This window comes from Branchiostoma lanceolatum, chromosome 1 (assembly GCF_035083965.1).
Source record: "Branchiostoma lanceolatum isolate klBraLanc5 chromosome 1, klBraLanc5.hap2, whole genome shotgun sequence".
NCBI lineage: Eukaryota > Metazoa > Chordata > Leptocardii > Amphioxiformes > Branchiostomatidae > Branchiostoma > Branchiostoma lanceolatum.
Genome location: NC_089722.1, coordinates 4,152,358 through 4,170,992, shown reverse-complemented (window position 1 = coordinate 4,170,992; position 18,635 = coordinate 4,152,358). Strand labels below are relative to the sequence as shown.

At 40.3% G+C, this 18,635-nt stretch overlaps 1 protein-coding gene across 1 annotated transcript; it reads right to left on the bottom strand.

Moving 5' to 3' along the window:
* Positions 1-1,306: 1,306 nt before the first annotated feature.
* LOC136445461 (zinc finger protein 782-like) lies at positions 1,307-3,267 on the bottom strand. Its single transcript, XM_066443878.1, has 2 exons — positions 3,202-3,267; positions 1,307-2,350 (listed from the first exon to the last, which is right to left on the bottom strand). Exons 1-2 carry the CDS (start codon positions 3,265-3,267, stop codon positions 1,307-1,309), a joined length of 1,110 nt encoding a protein of 369 aa, XP_066299975.1.
* Between the last annotated feature and the right edge of the window lie 15,368 nt (positions 3,268-18,635).

Sequence of the window (18,635 nt, the reverse complement as noted above, 5' to 3'; positions counted from 1 at the left end):
ATAACTTTATAACTTTAATGTTTCTGGAACACAAACATAAACTTGTTCCCTCTTTCAACTACAGTATGATACTATATAATTATATACATATGAAAAACAAGGAAACCATGCCCGTAGCCAGGGGGGGTTCGGGGGGTTCGTCCGAACCCCCCCACAGGCTTGAAGGTCCACTTTTTTAGGCTTGAAGGTCCACTTTTTCAGGCTTGAAGGTCCACTTTTAAATGTTCAAGGCGGACTTGCTTGTATCACCAGCAACCCCACAGAAGCTAGAATGCTAGAAAAAACTTTGTCTCTGATTTTTCCTCTGAATTTCTCTCAAAAACACAGAAAATGCCCTTTCAGAAGGTTCAATTCTTAGAATTTGAAACGCGCGAAGGTCCAATTTTTAATGTACAAGGTTGTTTTTTTCTAGGCGGACTTATTTGTATCACACCAGCGGAGCTGGAATTCCTAGAAAAAACTGCTAACTTTGTCTCTGATTTCTCTCTTTAAAATCCTCTCAAAAACACAGGAAATGCCATATCAGAAGGTTCAATTTTAAAAATTTTCCGGAGGGGAATACCCCCGGACCCCCCTAGAAAGCTCGCGCCTGCGGCGCTCGTCTCGCGCCTACGGCGCTCGCTGGTCCCTCAAACATGAAAACGAACCCCCCCATTCAAAATCCTGGCTACGGGCATGGAAACATATTTCTAAACAGAAAGTCATTTTTTTGCCAACTGATATCCTGCTGCAGATTATCACCACCGAGTTTGGGCATGAGGGAAACAGGTTAGTTCCCGCCAAGTAACAAATGGGGTACACAAAAAGATGACGATGAATCCAGTATACTTTTTTCGTCAGAGATAATGACAGTGGATGCTTAACAATAATAACTTTCATTTTCACACCTTCACAAATATTGCATATGAAGAACATGATCACTAAGAATAACAAAGTTTTAAACTTATCACGTCAATTGACTGTACGTCTTTGTTTCATTCTCATTCTCCAGGCAGAGGTTTCCATTGGGGGGCTAGTAGTGGCCAGGGTTTTTGACTACCCTCCCTTCCCTTGGCAGCGTTAAAAATCCTGGCCACTGCTAGCCACCCAATCGAAACATCTGCTCGTAGAATATCATACTCTCTGCATCCTTCGATCATTGTCTTCCATCAAAAGTAATAAAACAAACTAGAGTGGTAACAAATTTGTGGTCTTAGTCTCATACAAGGCTGTGTGGACATGCACACATCAGTATGGTTTGCTATCAGTGTGTTTCGTAAGGTGAATTCCTCAATGTAGACTTGTCACCTGCAGAGTCACTACAAACTTAACACTTGCGAGGTTTCTCACCATGGTGGGTAGCTATGTGACGCTTGAAATTGGACATGTGTGCTGCAGAATAACCACAAACCTCACATTTGTAGGGTTTCTTACCATAGTGGGTAGCTATGTGACGCTTCAAGTTGGGCATGTGTGCTGCAGAATAACCACAAACCTCACACTTGTAAGGTTTCTCCCCAGTGTGAGTGGTGATGTGCTGCTTCAAGTTGGACATTCGTGCTGCAGAATAACTGCAAACCTCGCACTTGTAGGGTTTCTCACCAGTGTGGGTAGCGATGTGCTGCTTCAAATGCGACATTACTGCTGTACGGTAATCACAAATGTGACATTTGTAAGGTTTCTGACCAGTGTGTTTAGCCATGTGATGCTTCAAATGAGACATGTGTGCTGCAGAATAAGAGCAGACTTCACATTTATAAGGTTTCTCACCAGTGTGGGTACCAATGTGATGCTTCAAAGTGGACAATCGTGCTGCAGAATAACCGCATACATCACACTTGTAAGGTTTCTCACCAGTGTGGGTAGCCATGTGCTTCTTCAAATTGCTCTTCTGGGCTGTGGAGAAAGCACACATCTCACAGCTGTATGGATGATTCTCACCAGTGTGTGTAGCCATGTGAACCTTTAAAAGGTTTTTGGTGACTGCAGAGTAGTCGCACTGTGTGCATTTGTACAGCCGGTAGTTGCTGTGTTTTCTCATGATGTGATGTTTCAGGTGAACCTTTTGTGCAGCGGAATAGTCGCAGGCAGCACACTGAAATGGTCTCTCACCACCGTGAGCTGCTTCGACATGCTTCACAAGTCCATTCTTCTTGATTTGTTTACTTTTATGTGTGCTGTGCGACGTCCTAATGTGACGTTTCAGGGCAGACATCTTGGATCCTGAGAATTCACATTCCTGACATCGATGTGGTCTCTCACCACTGTGAGTCTTGCGGCCCAGCTGTTTCCTTGTCCCTGCCTGGTCGTTTTCTGGACAAGCCTGTTTCTCTTCTGTCTGTTCATGCAGATCTTCTGCTGCTTCTTCCATCTAGAAAGAGGAAGGAAACTTAAACATTAACAACAAAAGAACGATCATGTTGTAACATGTTTGACACAATGAAAATCAAACCACAACCCAAGGCACCACATACCAAAAAAAAGGCAGGGCCAGTCATGACCACCCTAACCCCCTCCAACAATGGTACCTTCCATTAATACAACATCATGTGTCTCCATGTGGAAGAAACCATCTCTAGAAATGGGTGGAAGAGGGCAAGGCTTGGTTTCAGTGTGGCTTTGATTATAGTATTATTTTCGTTTATTACAACAATGCACCCAATAACAATTTCCACCCCATTAACGCCACAATATTGTCTTCGTATCTTTGGGGAAAGGATAAGTAGTTGTACGTTGTAATGTTTATTATGCTTCATTGTAACATCATGAGGAAACGTCACAATATCCACAAGTGTCTCTTGCTTGTATCTAGCTATTTCGTTGGTGGTTTTTGGAACAAGTGAAGACGAAATCTGGTCCAAAAAAACACATTTTTATGTAGGATGCAAAACATCACCTGACTTGAATTCTATCCTCAGCTTGGACCAAATTAGTCGGATTTTACCTCAAATATCACGTGCAAATTTGACACCCGACCCGCTTTTGTATTTTTTACAGCTGCAAATTCACCCGAAAAAAACTATCATTTGAGTCAAAATAGTAGCACCAGATAGATGTGGCTTGAACAGTCAGAGTACGGGAGTTGAACGAAAGCAAAGATTCTACCACTAGTAACCGTTAACGTTACAAGCTGGGCACATGGAGAGCGTCCGCTTTAATGCATTCAATTCACCAAGACGACATCTTCTCAGAGAGTTGTAAAAACAGACTCCCGATTCTAACCTGAGACACAGCTTGGCCGCCTGGACACGCTCGGAACGACGCCTCCTCTGTCAGGTTGGACGACATTTCTCTCAGCTCTCTACAAACTTTCCGACTCCCGCCAAAACGTCACGATACGTCATGAAGTGACCTCCTGTCAAAATGTCAAGGGTTAGATGCTTGAACCTGAAATAGCGAAGCTCTATGTTAGATTGCATTTCAATCTACCACAGCCCATCGTAGGATGCGCGCATCCATCAAGAAATGTCCCACTTGTAAAAAAGCAGTTGAAGATGATTTTCAGTTCGAAATGTCTTGCTCTACTTACAGTGAAGAAAGATCCTGAAGCCGAGGCGACCAGAAAATTTGATCCGTGAATACCTTCGTGCCTGGAAGAAAGTTTAGCACTGTATTATGATCACTACCAACAAAGATGAGCTTCCATGATTCTGACAACCATTGGTACAATAATCTACAGCTACAAGTCAAGTCAAGTCAACTCAAAGTTTTATTGTACAACAACTTAACAGGTTACGAATACCGTACAATCAATGTAAGGCAAAGCATTGTATTAGTTACATTAATAAAATGCAATCTACACGTGAATTCTAAGCTATACATTGTTGAAAGAAGACACAATGAGGAGTTGTATGTCTCTCTGGTCAACCCCCCCCCTCCCACAAGAAACTATGGGCACTTTCCATACCTTTCCATCTGGTAAGAAAGTAAGAAAAACCGGAACAGACAGAAAACACATACACTTTGTCATGGAATATGCTCTAGATATGATGTTTTACGTCATAAGCTATTCATACATCTGGAAATAAGTACAAGTTTTAAGAGTCTCGATGCTACAGACCGTTTTGAGTACACATTTAAATGCAACAATCCCCACAATGCGAACATAGGTAAATATCTAAACGACTGCTTTCACATTAGAAAAAATACTGAAACTAATGATTAAATCAATGCCTATATGAATGAAGACCTTTATTGCACATTTCTGCCACACTTGGCTAAGTACAGGTCGCAACAAAACAAAATAACAAGTACAGTTAACGGATACAAAAGAATATGACTATCATTAGATAAATTCTACTTCTCCTCGCTTTTCTGTTATAGTAGAAATAAAATAACAGACGTGTTTTTCAATGGAAGGTTTGTCTAGTCGCATTAGGAATATGAATTTTTGTACAGTACTTAAATGTGTGAAGTAGGGAAATAGGTTTTCTACAAGCTTATACAGTTCATTTCTTTCTTTGGTATATAACGCAATATAGAAAACGTATGCTAGCCCTTATTGTATTGTATCAGTAATTATGATATTAAGTCTTATTCTATACTTCCACTTTGTGTTATGTTAACGAATTCTTGCCATACCTTGTACCATGTACAATTGTCGTGCAATAAAGTTCTTCTTCTATCTAACGTATAACAGTGGCTTGGAAAATATAAAACCTTGAATTCATTGGATTAATTTGAAAGTTATGCTTTAACGTTATTGATGGATGTCTGTGAATGTCTGTAAAATGTAACGCTAACCATACAATTAACCTGAGACAAAGGTGTAACTGGAAAAAGAGACACCTGTTAGCCCTGGGGCTGCTCAGGTGTTTGTATGGTTGTAGGTAACAGCAGTTAAAAGTAAGACAGGTAAGTTGAGTCGGCATTAGTATCACATTAAAGAACACCCGTAGTAACATTCCGTTTGAATTATAACTTTGGCTTCGCAGGCGCCTAAGGCCATGTTGATTTGATTATATGGATGACATCAACGCGCGCATCAATTTTCGTCAGTTTCCAAAGAGTTTTCATCCATACTTTAAAGCGTAAAAGCAGTTGCAAAATGAGAAAATGCATGCATAGGCGCATGCTGTGTATTGTAAAGAAAATAATTTTCGAAAAACGCATGCTAATGTCGTAGAATGCCAAAGCCAAAGAAAACGTTTTGAAAGAGCGAAAATGCAGAAGCTATATTTCAGTATACTATGCTCTACGTGTTTGCTTTTGTTCATCCTTCCTGACCACTAACGTAGATTTCATAATGAAGACAATTTTTTATACGCACGGTCGCATCAATTATGGGCTCCCCAGAGGATGCCATCCGTATAATCAGATCACCATGGCCTATCACTGGTAAAGAAAGGTTCACCATGGAAGGGGCAATTAAGGGGAACAAAGACCGACCCACAAACATGTTGACAATGGGGTCGCGCATGTGCACACTTACCTCATGACGTCATGGGCGTTCCCCGATGATAGCGGGACCTTCCGCATTTTTCTATCCGGAAAAAAAACAAGGTCAGACTGAACCTCTAACATCTGGCGTCTTCGCGTCTCAAAGGTAATGCTTCAGGATTTATTCAGACCATACGAAATTTGGACAGTTATGAGTATGAAGATGTATGTGAATGACTGGAGAAAGTTACCAAAGCTATAAGCAACAGTCATATTCGCCGTGCCTCAAGTTTTAGGTGACAATTTTCACTGCGTGGCTACGTATACATCTAAGTCATCTAACGTCTAATGTCTACTGCTACATGTAGTGCATGTATGACAGAACCGACCGCCGACACGGACCTGTTACATACTTAATACAGGCATTAGCACGTTGAACCCACTGCTGTTTTTAGAATGTCCTCAAATTCGCTACGATAACTTGTCTTATGTTATACCTGGGCATTGAAAAACGTTCGATACGGGTGATAATTTTCCGAATCACACGGGGGTTCCAGACCTGTATCACACGGGCTTCCATAGAATATCTAATATTCACCGCCGTCGAAAATTCGAATACCGGATTCGGAGGTTGGAATCAATGCTGGTATAGTTTTGTGTTCGAGGAGTCTGGACACAAAACTCTCAACCGTTGACGCATTCCGCATTGAAATATGTGTTTTCTCGGGTGGGTATGACATACAACACGGTGTATTGTATTCTATATGTACAACATATAGTGCATGTATGTGACGTATTTGGCACGGGTGTAACCTAGCAACAGAATTAACACCGTCGTCATGCATTACGTCATGGGGATTTTCAGATGCGTCAAGTTGCTGACTTGTGTTGGGGAGTAGCGTGCATACTTACCTTGAGGATACCTTGAGGATTCATCAATCGGTGAAGTAGGCCCAGCCTGTGTTGATAGATAATTGTCAAATGTGCCTACTTAAAACTGAATGGTTTCTTAAGTTTTTACAGGTAGTTGTTGGCATTAACGAGGGAACAGAAGGTCTTTGAAATGGAAGAAGGTACGAAAACGTTGCTAGATTAAAAACTTTCTTTTTCTTTCCGTCATCGCCATATAACGTTACATGTAGGAACGAACTATTATGTAAGATTGCCCGTAGGTATTTAAAGGAAATCCGTCTTCGCTTCTTGTAACTGATTTTATACGTATTACGTTGTAGACGCGTCACCATATTTCTATAGCGTCAAAGAGGACGTCAGCGTCGACTACAAGGACCTGGCTTTCTTCTTCGGTATCTTAGACACGCGGAACATCGAGAGTAGAAACCCTGACGCCAAGTCATGCTGTATGGACGTGCTGCAGAGTTGGAAACGGTCCAAGGGGGACGAGGCAACCGTTGGGGTTTTGTTGGAGGCTCTGCAATCAGCAGGATTGAAGTCTGCTGCGGACAATCTGAAAAGAAACCTGGGTGAGTCCACCATTTTCAGCTTTGTAGTACACGTGTGTATGTATGTATGTGTGAGTCAGTGTGTGTGTGTGTATGTATGTATGTATGTGTATGTACATGTGTGTGTGTGTGTATGTGTGTTTGAGTCAGTGTGTATGTGTGTGTGTATGTGTGTGTGTGTGTGTGAGTCACAGTATGTATGTATGTGTGTGTGTGTGCGTGCGTATGTGTGTGTGAATCAGTGTGTATGTATGTATGTATGTATGTATGTATGTATGTATGTAAATGTGTAGATATATGTGTGTGAATGTGTGTGCGTGTGTGTGACAGAGAGAGAGATGAGTACCATTATATGTATATACTAGAGTATCACTTACAGTGCAAGCTATTGGACTTCTACGACAATGTCATTTAACGTTTGACTTCTTATACTGCTTAATGAATATTGACTTTTTTCCAGGCAAAGTGAACTTTCCCACGCCGGTGACAGACCAACACGAAATATGGTTGTCTGATACCCGTGAAAGTGCAAGATCTGAAAACTGCAGTTCTCCGTGCAGAATCAACATCGACATATCTTGCATGTGTTGGAGCAAGAAAGTTTGGTTCTATATGCTTTATGCCCTATGCCTCCTCTTTAGACAATATCTAGTGGTGGTCATAGCTAGTATTGCAGTATGTGGTATTCGATCAATTCCAAATTTAGTGGCCATAGTGCGCCTAAGAAATTATACCGACATGCCTGTACACAAAAGAGACATAGGATTGTATAGAACATTGAAGGTTTCATATGTATTTTTGTTTATAGTGTTGTATGGACAATTTTTTCAAGGTCTTGCCTTGTGTATTTTTGTGTGTCCTGATATTTCCCTCCATGAAAATTGGACGTATATTTTTTTGTCTGTCTATTCGTGTGTTTTTTTGCAAGTGTGTTTGCCTTTCCTGATCATGTTTCTGGATATTTGTGGTCAGCGGAAGAGAGGCACTGTTTTTGGTGTGCCTATGCATATGTGTGTGTTTGTTTGTTTGTGTATATTTTTGTGTATATTATCCCCCGTAGCAATAGGTTTTTGAGGGGATATCATTCTGGTAGAAACAAATTATGATAATAGTAATAATGATAATAATGTTTTTAATTGGTCAGAAATTACCCGCAATGGCAGCCTTTCTAGCGCTGTTTGATGCAGGGTTTACAGGTTTCGCATACGGCACAACATAAAAATATTCTATCCACGACTTGCATTTTGCGGAACTCTCGCAAGGGTCTGGGCGGCTGATTTTCTGATATTGTTTTGCATTATATCCATAAGTTGATGGTTTCCTCTGTTGTTTCTATTTGCATGTATTTAAAATATATCTTCTGTGAAATTTTTTAAATAGTGATGATAGCCGATCACTCTGTATGATATAGCCAGATGTTCAGGATTAGATCAATCCTGACCTTGTTCTTATAGGTTAGTTTCTTTTGTTCTGGTGAAGGACCTTAGGTGCATATACATATCTTTAATCATAATTGTACTGGCTAAAGCATTTTAATTATGAAGGGGTTATTTGTATGGTTGAGGGATAAAATCTATGTATGTATGTAGTGCTTAGTTTAATGTCCTACTCTGGTGTTTGAATCGTTGTAAAATATTGTATGAACACATTAAAACTGATGAACTGACGGAAACACATTTGTCTGATTGATAATCTATTTCATGTATTGTTTACATCAGGCTCATACATGGCTGTTTCCAAAATCATATCCAGTTGTTTGACTTACTGCTACTTGACGTACGTAGTACGTATGGCACTTGTTAAGACGTAAGTAGCCAACACTGTGGCAGATGAACGACACCCTATAGGAGAAATGCTGCAGCTGTAACGAATACAATTACAGTTTTGATGCCATCTAAATTCCAATAAAATCCAATAGAATAGTCATTTTCCTGCCACATGAAAACCATTAGAATAGGATATGTGGTTAGAAGATACTTGTTAAGTCCACGGAAGACGGTTTGATATCAACATTATCCGTGTGTGTGTTTCTTCCATTTACTTTTATATATGGCAGTAAGTAATGTTCATCTTCCCCAATTACGAAGAGCTTCCCATGGAGCGAATCTTGCCGTGACTTCCTGGGGCAGCATGAATGTCTTGTAAACTTTTTAGTGCTTTGAGATTTTTTCACTTTACAGAAATACCTTTGAAATAACCAGCTGAGAAATGCATTCTGAAATCATCTTAAGATTTTACTTTAAACCACTGGAGACAGGATAACGGCCGTTAAAAGACAAAAATAGAAACGCCCGCTGTAAGACTGCCATTTCATTTCAAAGAACTATGGGCGAAATCACCGATATGGTCAGCTCAGGACTACAAGAGAGCTTTTTTTGCCATAATGTTCAAATAACGTTTATCAAACTAGAAATTGTGAAATGCATTCTGACATGATCTTACAATTCTATCTTTAAACAACTGGAGACAAGGTAGTGTCCGTTCAAAGACAAAGATAGAAACGTTCCAAGATTTTCCCTTGAAGGATTGCCCGAAGTGCGAAGATACTTAGCAGTGTCGGTGCCAAAGAAAGAGAGATCTATTTTAGATAGCGAGTATACGTCATATTTTGTTCCCATTTTGCAGACTTTTACTGTAGAACGCTTTCATCGCTTAGACTAACCGCCGCCAAAAGAAAACTTCTTTACCATAATCTTCGCGTTACATCGTGCTTAGATACTGGACATCACAAAACTTCTACTTATGGAGGAGTTAGAAGGGAAGCTCTTACTACCAGTAATCTTCGCCTTGCCTCATGATAAACAACTGACGGAAATGGCTCTTCTGACACTCTTTCGTTTTATCTTTCTGACGATCTGCGGCCCAAACGTCCCCACTATATACAACAGCAGAGTCTGGGAAGTACTTCAGAACTTTGGGGTGCCTTTACTCGGCAAAAACTGATATAGTTGATAGCTACTGCCTTGTCTAACGATAATATCTGGACCGTCAATAGCTTTTGGACACAAGCAGGCGAAACAAAACATCCCACTTTCACAATGCTGCATCATCACTACCTTGACGGATTTTCCCCCCGGCAATCGCAGCATGGGGTTTGAAGACTTTACATGAAATGACGGCGCCTTAGGCCGTCTGGACTGTAATCTTACGGTATCTTAATGTTCTCATGAAAATCTCTTGCGTAATATATATGCTTTTGTCCAAATTGTTAGGGACCTAAATATCTCATTTTCACAAGGGTGCCTCAACACCAGAAGGGCAGATGTTAAGTACTGGATTTGTCTTGGCGATCAAAGGATGTGGGCGGAAGACGTTTCATAAGGTCAAGGCGTTTTTACAGGCGGAGAACTTATGGACTATAATCTTTGGGAATCTCACTCACAAATGCTGAAGCTCTTTACCAAAAGGGCGGACCTATTCGCCTCCGCATGCAAAGACCAAAAGTACTGTGGAGATTTAAGCACTCCTCTTTATAACGTATTCAAGGTTTTCTTGTGTCAGTAGGCGTACGGATTGCTTCCTAGGGTCTCCTTTCCAGTAGGCGGCGATCGCTGAGCCACCATACAGCGACCGAAATCGGATTTGCCTAACCCTTGATTCCATATTTGGAATATAATGAAAAGTGAAAGAAAAGTACATCACATTCGTAGTGCGATCGCAGCCTATAGTGGACCCCCCCTGCAGTGTAGCCTGACTTACGGACATGTAATCCGACATCAATCAGTTACGACAACGTCTGCAGGATATATACATACAAGATTGGCATAGTTCTATTAAAAACAATTCAAAACTGTCTATCTATTCCGCTTTAAAGAAAATGTACGTACAAGAAAAGTACCTCACAAGCGTACATAATTTCGAAATTCGTAGATCAATTACAAAGATAAGAATATGTAGTCATAAATTGAACATTGAAACCGGAAGGTATCGTAAAATTCCCAGTGATCAAAGGTTTTATCCATTCTGCCCAAATGAAATTGAAGACGAACGTCACTTTATCATGAATTGCTCAAGATATGAGGATAAACGCTCTAAGCTGTTCACCTTTATTTCCACTTGTTCAAGTGAATTCAATATGCTCCATTCTGTTGATAGATTTGATTACATACTGAGAGGAGACAATCCTTACTGTGTTCAAATAGGTATATACATCAAATAATGTTTGGACATAAGAACTAGTAATGTATAAGTATACGACACGCTAAATTTCAATATGTTGCCCTATTCCATATGATTGTATGTAAACAAACTCATTAGTATGAACTTTGTTTGTTGGCATGTATGTATGCATGTATGTATGTATGTATGTATAGATTAAGTAGACCTTACGAGAGTCGCTGTACTTTTCTTGTGTCAATAAAGATTGTTGTAATCCATATACATGTAGGTTAATACTTTTCTATCCAATTATTTGTTTGAATGTATCGTGGAAGAAGACCTTACGAAATGCGCTGTACACTTGTTATGTCCTTAAATATTGTCTCACATACTCCAATCTTAATTAATCTTAATCGTAGGAAATTCTATGAGCGATCTGTGAAATCTTTGGTCGCTCCGCAGTGGCAGCGCGGTCTATAGCCCCCCCCCCCCTCTCACCGGACCCGCGGCACGCTGGCGGCGTCGCTGCGGCCGATAGAATCGACAAAGCACTCAACGAATTTCATCGACAAAGAACGAATCTTTTTAAGCTTTGTGTGTTTTGTTGTCTTTTTGTAGCCTCTACCAGGCTCCACAGGTCGCTGGAAAAATAGTAGAAATTTGCCGAATAGACAGATAACATGCGGTCGCAAACTGTACTCCCTGGCCAGCCAACTCCTCTGGCATGTTATCTGTCTATTCGGCAAATTTCTACTATTTTTCCAGCGACCTGTGGAGCCTGGTAGAGGCTAGTCTTCTTGGTCATACTTGTACGTTTTGAATGATATTCCTGTTATGAATTAAAGTCAATGGTAGCGCAAAGTTAGTCTAGTACGCAGCGACGCCGCCAGCGTGCCGCGGGTCCAGTGAGAAGGGGGCTTCATGGAAAGAACCCCTACGGAAGTGGCTCTTTCCAGTCTTAAACACACTGATGAAGTTGACCTTAAAGCGAGAATCTTCTCAAAATGGAAACCCAAACCCCTTGGCGCATTGGAGGGAAGAGAAGTCGGCTGTTAAGCCTACCATTGCCTGCTTGGGTGATCGCTACTTCCGCAGAACGGCAGTTTATTTTTGTCAGAAGCACTTTGTTTTAAGCGCAGTTGGTAGACCAGGGTTTCATGAATGGATTCAGCGGTGCGTGGTTACTAAAACTTCTCTTGACTGTAAGACTTGTCCTCGTATATACAGGGGTACACATGCTCTATCTATCGAATCAAAATAACATCCCGCAATTCGTACGCGTCAATCGATGACGATGTGATAAACATTATTGAAGACATATATACCTATATATTCGTCTCTCTCTCTCCCTCCCCCTCTCTCTCTCCCTCCCCCTCTCCCTCGCTCCCCCTCTCCTCCTCTCCCTGTCCCTCCCCCCCTCTCTCTCTCTCTCTCTCTCTCTCTCTCTCTCTCTCTCTCTCTCTTTCTCTCTCCACCTCTCTGTCTCTCTCTGTCTCTCTGTCTCCCTCCTCTCTCTCTATTCCTCTCTGTCTCTCTCTTAAGCGCTCAGTTGACCTTAAAGCAGGAAACTAAGATTTTCTCAAATACACCCCTAAATCCCCCGGATCAGCGGGGGAGAAGAGGTGCGATTTCATGGATAATGGCTACTTCCGCAGGCAGGCAGAACCGGAGTCTATCTTTGTAAACAGCAGCTGGGCCAATGAAGAATTTATGACTGGATTTGGTTTGCGCACTGTTGCTGAATTTTGTTACAAAGATCTAAAATTTGTTCTGCTTGTAGGTACAGGGACACACAGTCACGCAAAACTGGACTTCATTTTTTGAACAGCATGACCAACAAGAGACCGACGATCTCATACCTCCGTGAAATAATTTATGGGCGTTATTGTGAACTATTGATTTATTCAATATCGCTACTTTTGTCTATGCATGTTCTTGCCAGGGCAACATTTCAATCCAGGCAGTCTCTGGTTAAACTATCTTTTCCCTCACATCCTGTTACTCAACAATATTCAAATTACTGCGGACACACACCAAAACAAACAAACAAACAAACAAACACACAAACACACTATCACATGGACCGAAAACAATACCTCAGTTTTCACGGAGGCAACAACGAATTTAGGATTGAATTTCCCAGATTTAGCGTGTACGGTTGCTGATTTTTATATAGTATACAAAGACTCGCAGGTAAAAGGAACACTTTCCATGTTTGGGATAAGAACATTCTGTGATTCTTACGCGTCGCCTGATTAAGATGTTGTAAAAATTCTCAACTGCAAATAAAGCAAATTATGGCACACTCATGGTAAAAGCAATGTCAACTTCTCAAGAGTTGAAAGAAAGTTGAGTGACAATTTTTAGCTTCAATTTCAGTTAGGGTACCGGTGACACAACTCCAATTTAGCGCATCAATAGAATTGGGCCGTATCCCGACACGTCACATAACCACCCACACTAATGGCCTAAGTTCGCTTTATCGGCTTAGTTCGCCATTAGCAATGACGCAAGTCTTTCGCTCCTCACTTGTCCCCCTAATTACTGTCAGAATGGCTCCTTTATAGAACGTTCACTAAGTAGTCATCCTGTTAAGAGAAATTAGTGACGTGTTTGGAGAAGCTGCGTAAGTTGCTTGAGACGTGTGCGGAAAGGCGATAGTAGTCCACTACTGTGTTCTGCTGCTGCAGTGGTCTGAACACCATGCAGCTGCAATCAGTCTTGCTTTCTTTCAATTCTCTCCACTTTGCAATCTTCCTTAGCTCCCGTAGTTTTCTTTCTTTTAGGTGATAAGAAAAAAAAAGAAGAAGAAACATAAAGGTCTATAATAGACAGCATGCAGAGTCTCTTACAACTTGAATTCCTATAATTGTCTTCTATAGCCGCTTGTAATTACCTGCTGTGAATTCTGGCTGCATGTTACCTGACTGTGTAACTTTAAACTTTCTAATGTACAAGACGATTTCTTAAACGAATCTGCCTGTTTGCGTTCATCGCAACTACTTCTCGCGGTAGATCTCAATCTTCTAGTGTTTTCGGGAACGGCATTTTAATGTGAACGTAAGTTAGATGATAGATATTTTATTCTCTAATAGACAACATGTAGAGTCTTTTATGGCTTACTCTAATCGTTTGCAATAGCGGCTTGTAATTACATGCAGTGAATTGCTGTTACCCGAATGCGTAACGTTAGGGTTTCTACCGCACATTAATGATTTCTTAAATGAATCTATCTGTTGTACATTCATCAGCATTGTCTCCTATGGTAAACTGTAACTTACTGGTGTATTCTCCCACGACGTCTTAGTTGGTACATGAATTAGATGATAAATGATATCTTCTTTAATAGAGAACATGCAGAGTCTTTTATGACTTACTCTAATAGTTTTTTGAATAGCGGCTTGTCATTACCTCCAGTGAAGTGAATAGGGTCTCTCTCATCTTAAGAAACGATTTATATGAATATGAAGCACAAACAATATGATCGCGTGTGAAAGACACACCAAGCCAACCAACGCCTAAAAAGTCTTCAGTATAAATAGTCTTGATCCGAGAGAATTGAAGTAAACCATAGAGGAATGAAATTGCGTCTTTATTACTGGATTATTAGATTTTTTAATCTCAAAAGTTATAAGTAAACGTTTAGAGGTAAACCATAGCAAATGCAATATTCCAATAAAAGATGCCTTGCGTCATGCAACATCCCCTGTGCGGCAAACGTGTCATACGCTTTCGTACAGCTCAACCTCAATAGGGGACTATGTGCGATCCATTAAAAAACGTACATATCATATTATTGGTATGGTACATTATTGGCACCACTATGATAAGGATATTCAGAATCTTTCAGATAATACGCAATAATCAATAGGATATAAGAATCAATAGGATAAAGTAATATATTGTAATTATTCTGAAAGCATGTAGCATAAGACCATGGGTCTGAAAATGTGAAACATACATACAGATAATACGCGAAACTTAACAACAGTTTTACAAAGCTTCGCACAAGAAATACACTTTACCATGAGCTAACAGTACATCTAGATTCTACAATAGATTTTTCTTTACACATCCTCATTTTCTAAATACATTTTTACTAACAAAACTCTTTAAGTGAATCCACTGTATCATGTCTTGTGCTTATTGCGATAACCGTGGATTGTAATGAATTATATTTGTCTATTGTATATTCAAAATGCGGTTACGTTATCTATGTGCTTGGTCACTTGAATTCTGAGGAAGCCTGCAGTAGTACAGTCAAAATATGTGATGCTTGAATTTATCTGTCGCCACAAAGTTTCAGCTCTGTCCTGTGTAACATACCGGCACTGATGAACTTTCCCGCAAAGTCAAGTTCATTTGTTGTTCAAGCGGCCTTCTGGCTTGCTTTCCCACACGTCCGCATGGCATGAAATACGATACGATAGCGATATGATATATGATATCTCTGTCTGCATGTTCTTAGCTTCTCAGAATGATCTTGATAGCATTGATAATTTTGCAACACTACTAAATCATCTGTCATCTTGTTATGCCGATAAGAGCAGATTGAAAACACAACATATCATGGACACGCGCCATTGAACGCAGGTTACAAAGCTATACAAATCGGCATGCCAACTCAACCTGTCAAAAACATATACAAAAAAAAAAAAAAGTGCCAGGGTGCGGTGACTCTTTATGAGTTATGTATAAATGCCAGTTTTGCATGCAAAATTTTAATCTACCCTGGCTTGAGAGGCGTCTGTAGAACCCAGTCATAGATAATTACAGCTGCGTATAGTGATATTCAATGTAGCTATTTTTTTGGGGGAAATTGGTTTCCAGGCAACCGTTGCTAAGAAACATGCTTTTCGAATTGGCTCCATCCTTGAAAATATTAAGTACATACTCAGGGTTAACCATACCAAGTTTCATGCTTTTCTAGCTATATTTTGCACCAATCGCCAAGACTGTATTGAAGATGGCGGTCTGCTAATTTTTTTAATGAGCATATCCAGCAATTTTTCGTTCTGTCAAGAAGTTTCCTTAACAGCTTCAAAAGCAATAAATTGATATCGTGGTGTGTTCAAGTTTCAAGGGACCGCCTGAGCTGAGAGCAGACGCCAGGCAAACACTCTATTGCGCAGACTCAGTAGAATTGTTTCCGACTTGAACGGTTTTAGGGTTCTGTTTTAAGTGTTCAGCCGTAAGGCACTTAATCTTATAATCCCACTGTTGCAGCTTATAACTGTATTAAGATGGGTTTTCGATGAAAAGAAACCGTCATGAGATGTTTTATGCTCATGTGAACCTTAGGCAAAGCACTTAAAACAACATTTTAGGTGATTCAATGACTCTTTGATGTCTACAGAAATATCCAACACAACTTACGGGTGTTATCACCATTCATATATTGCTGAAAGGGCATCACCTCTCCATTAGAACAGGTAAGAAGTAAGATCTTAAATCACTCCAGAGCTGCAGGTACTGTATGTTCAAAGACCAGTTCAGCAGCCACAGCAAAAACAATAACTCAAGCCTGGATGTGAATTTGGAAATCTCACTGTTGCAGCTTACTTGATGAGTTTTAGATGAAAAGAAATCGTCAAGAGATGTTTTATGCTCATATAAACCTCAGGCAAAGCACATTAACGACACTTTAAGAGAATTCAATGACTCTTTGATGCATCAAGGAATCGTCAAGAAAGCTTAAGAGTCTTATCACCAGTAATATATATCGGAAACTTTGCATTAGTACAAGAAGTAACATCTTAAATCACTCCAAAGCTGTAGGTACTCTATTTTCAAAGAACAGTTCAGCAGCCAAACCAAAAAACAGTGACTCAAGAAACTGGATGTGATTTTGGAAATCTCACTGTTGCAGCTTACCTGATGAGTTTTAGATGACTAGAAATCGTCAAGAGATGTTTTATACCCATATAAACCTCAGGCAAAGCACTTTAACGACACTTTAAGGGAATTCAATGACTCTTTGATGCATCAAGGTATCGTCAAAAAAGCTTAAGAGTCTTATCGTCAGAAATATATCACTGAAGGGCACGAACTTTCCATTAGTACAAGTCAGAAGTAAAGGTACTGTTTGTTCAAAGAACAGTTTAGCAGCCACACCAAAAAACAGTGACTCAAGAAAATTGATGTGATTTTGGAAATATCACTGTTGCAGTTTACCTGCATTAAGATGAAGATTTATCGTCAAGAGATGTTTTATACCCATATAAACCTCAGGCAAAGCACTTTAACGACACTTTAAGGGAATTCAATGACTCTTTGATGTATACATAAATCGTCAAAATAGCTTAAGAGCCTTATCATGAGTCATATATTACTAAAATGGCATGGCCTTTCCATTAAAAATAGTAAAAGAAGTAAGATGCTACAATAATTCAGAGCTAGATGGCCGTAGGTACTGTCTGTGCAGACAATAGTTCAGCCGTCTTTCGAGGATTTGACAGATCCGCTTTAGAAGTGATTTCCCTTGGTAAACAGCATAAGTACACGTCTGATAAGTGACCTGGTCCAATGGTGTTTAATGTTGTTTGAAGGGGAAGGCCGATGGTTGATCAATGGCTTGCTTTCTTCATTCAGGAACCAATGCGAAATTCCCTAATTTTCGGTAGCCTACCGACAATCAGTCACCGCAGAACGTAAACCCAAATATTTCAAGACGTTCTTACGACGCAACAAATTCGCATTCATAATAATTGCTGTTGATATCGCAGTGCGGGGTAATAAGGTAGATTCAACCTATGATGTAGAAAAATGGCCAAAAACCGTAATTTGGTTTTGATGTTCTGATCGGTCAAATTGTACAATACGTGAACCCGACTCATTTTGACTTAAAATCAACGCGGGACCCGGTAACAAATAGACGCCGTGAGCTAATCGTGCAAAGACCGGTAGGTACCCCTCCGGTAACCGGCAGTCCACCGGGACAAATTTGTGGTTTCGGGGCCCGGCCGGGACTACACCCCCTACGGGCACCGGCGCAATTGGGACCGAAAAATTAGCAGAACACCCAGCAAGTCTGTAGATGGTAGCTGGAGACGCTTATGGAGGAGGCGTTTGAAACCTAATTAAATGAAAAACTCAACAACTGCAAAGTGATGTTTACTTACAATTTATCGGATATTGAGTTATGGCGAAGGCTCAGCGTAGGCGAGACTTATTTGTTGTGTGACTTTACATAACCATATTGCTCGTGGGTTCAATACCCTCCAGGTTTTAGAAAAATAAGTTGGATTAAACCAGAATCCGGAGATGCAAATTGAAGAGGCGCAGAAAGGTTTATTTGATAAAAAGCGCACAGATGTGTCATTGTGTATATTTCCCAGGGAAAGTGTACAGTTGGGAAAATTAGCTTAGCTTTAAAGCGTGGTAGAGCTGTGTCGGCGGGATTAAACTTGGAAGATAAGGTTTTAGTTAACGACAAATTTAGACCATTTTCTTTAAAAGTATAGTACGAGTAATTACACTGCCTGCTTATATATCACGGTGCAGGTATTCTTCGATGCCGTATTTCCCTTTGGCTCTTATACTGCATTAGCCTGACGTCATCCTGTTTAGTTCCTTCACCAAAAACGCAGAGCCTGCAACTAAACAGGATGACACTCTGAGGCTGATACTGCGTGGCTAAAAATCTCAATGTGTTTGAAAAATCTCAGAATGTTTTGACAAGTCTTGAACTGAATATTGAGGACCAATATGCCGACAGCA

Bases quoted from the DNA above. Each gene is read 5' to 3' on its own strand.
- LOC136445461 (XM_066443878.1), bottom strand. From the start codon at position 3,267: ATGTCGTCCAACCTGACAGAGGAGGCGTCGTTCCGAGCGTGTCCAGGC. The intron at 2,351-3,201 runs GTTAGAATCGGG...TCCTCTTTCTAG, and splicing joins GCGGCCAAGCTGTGTCTCAG to ATGGAAGAAGCAGCAGAAGA.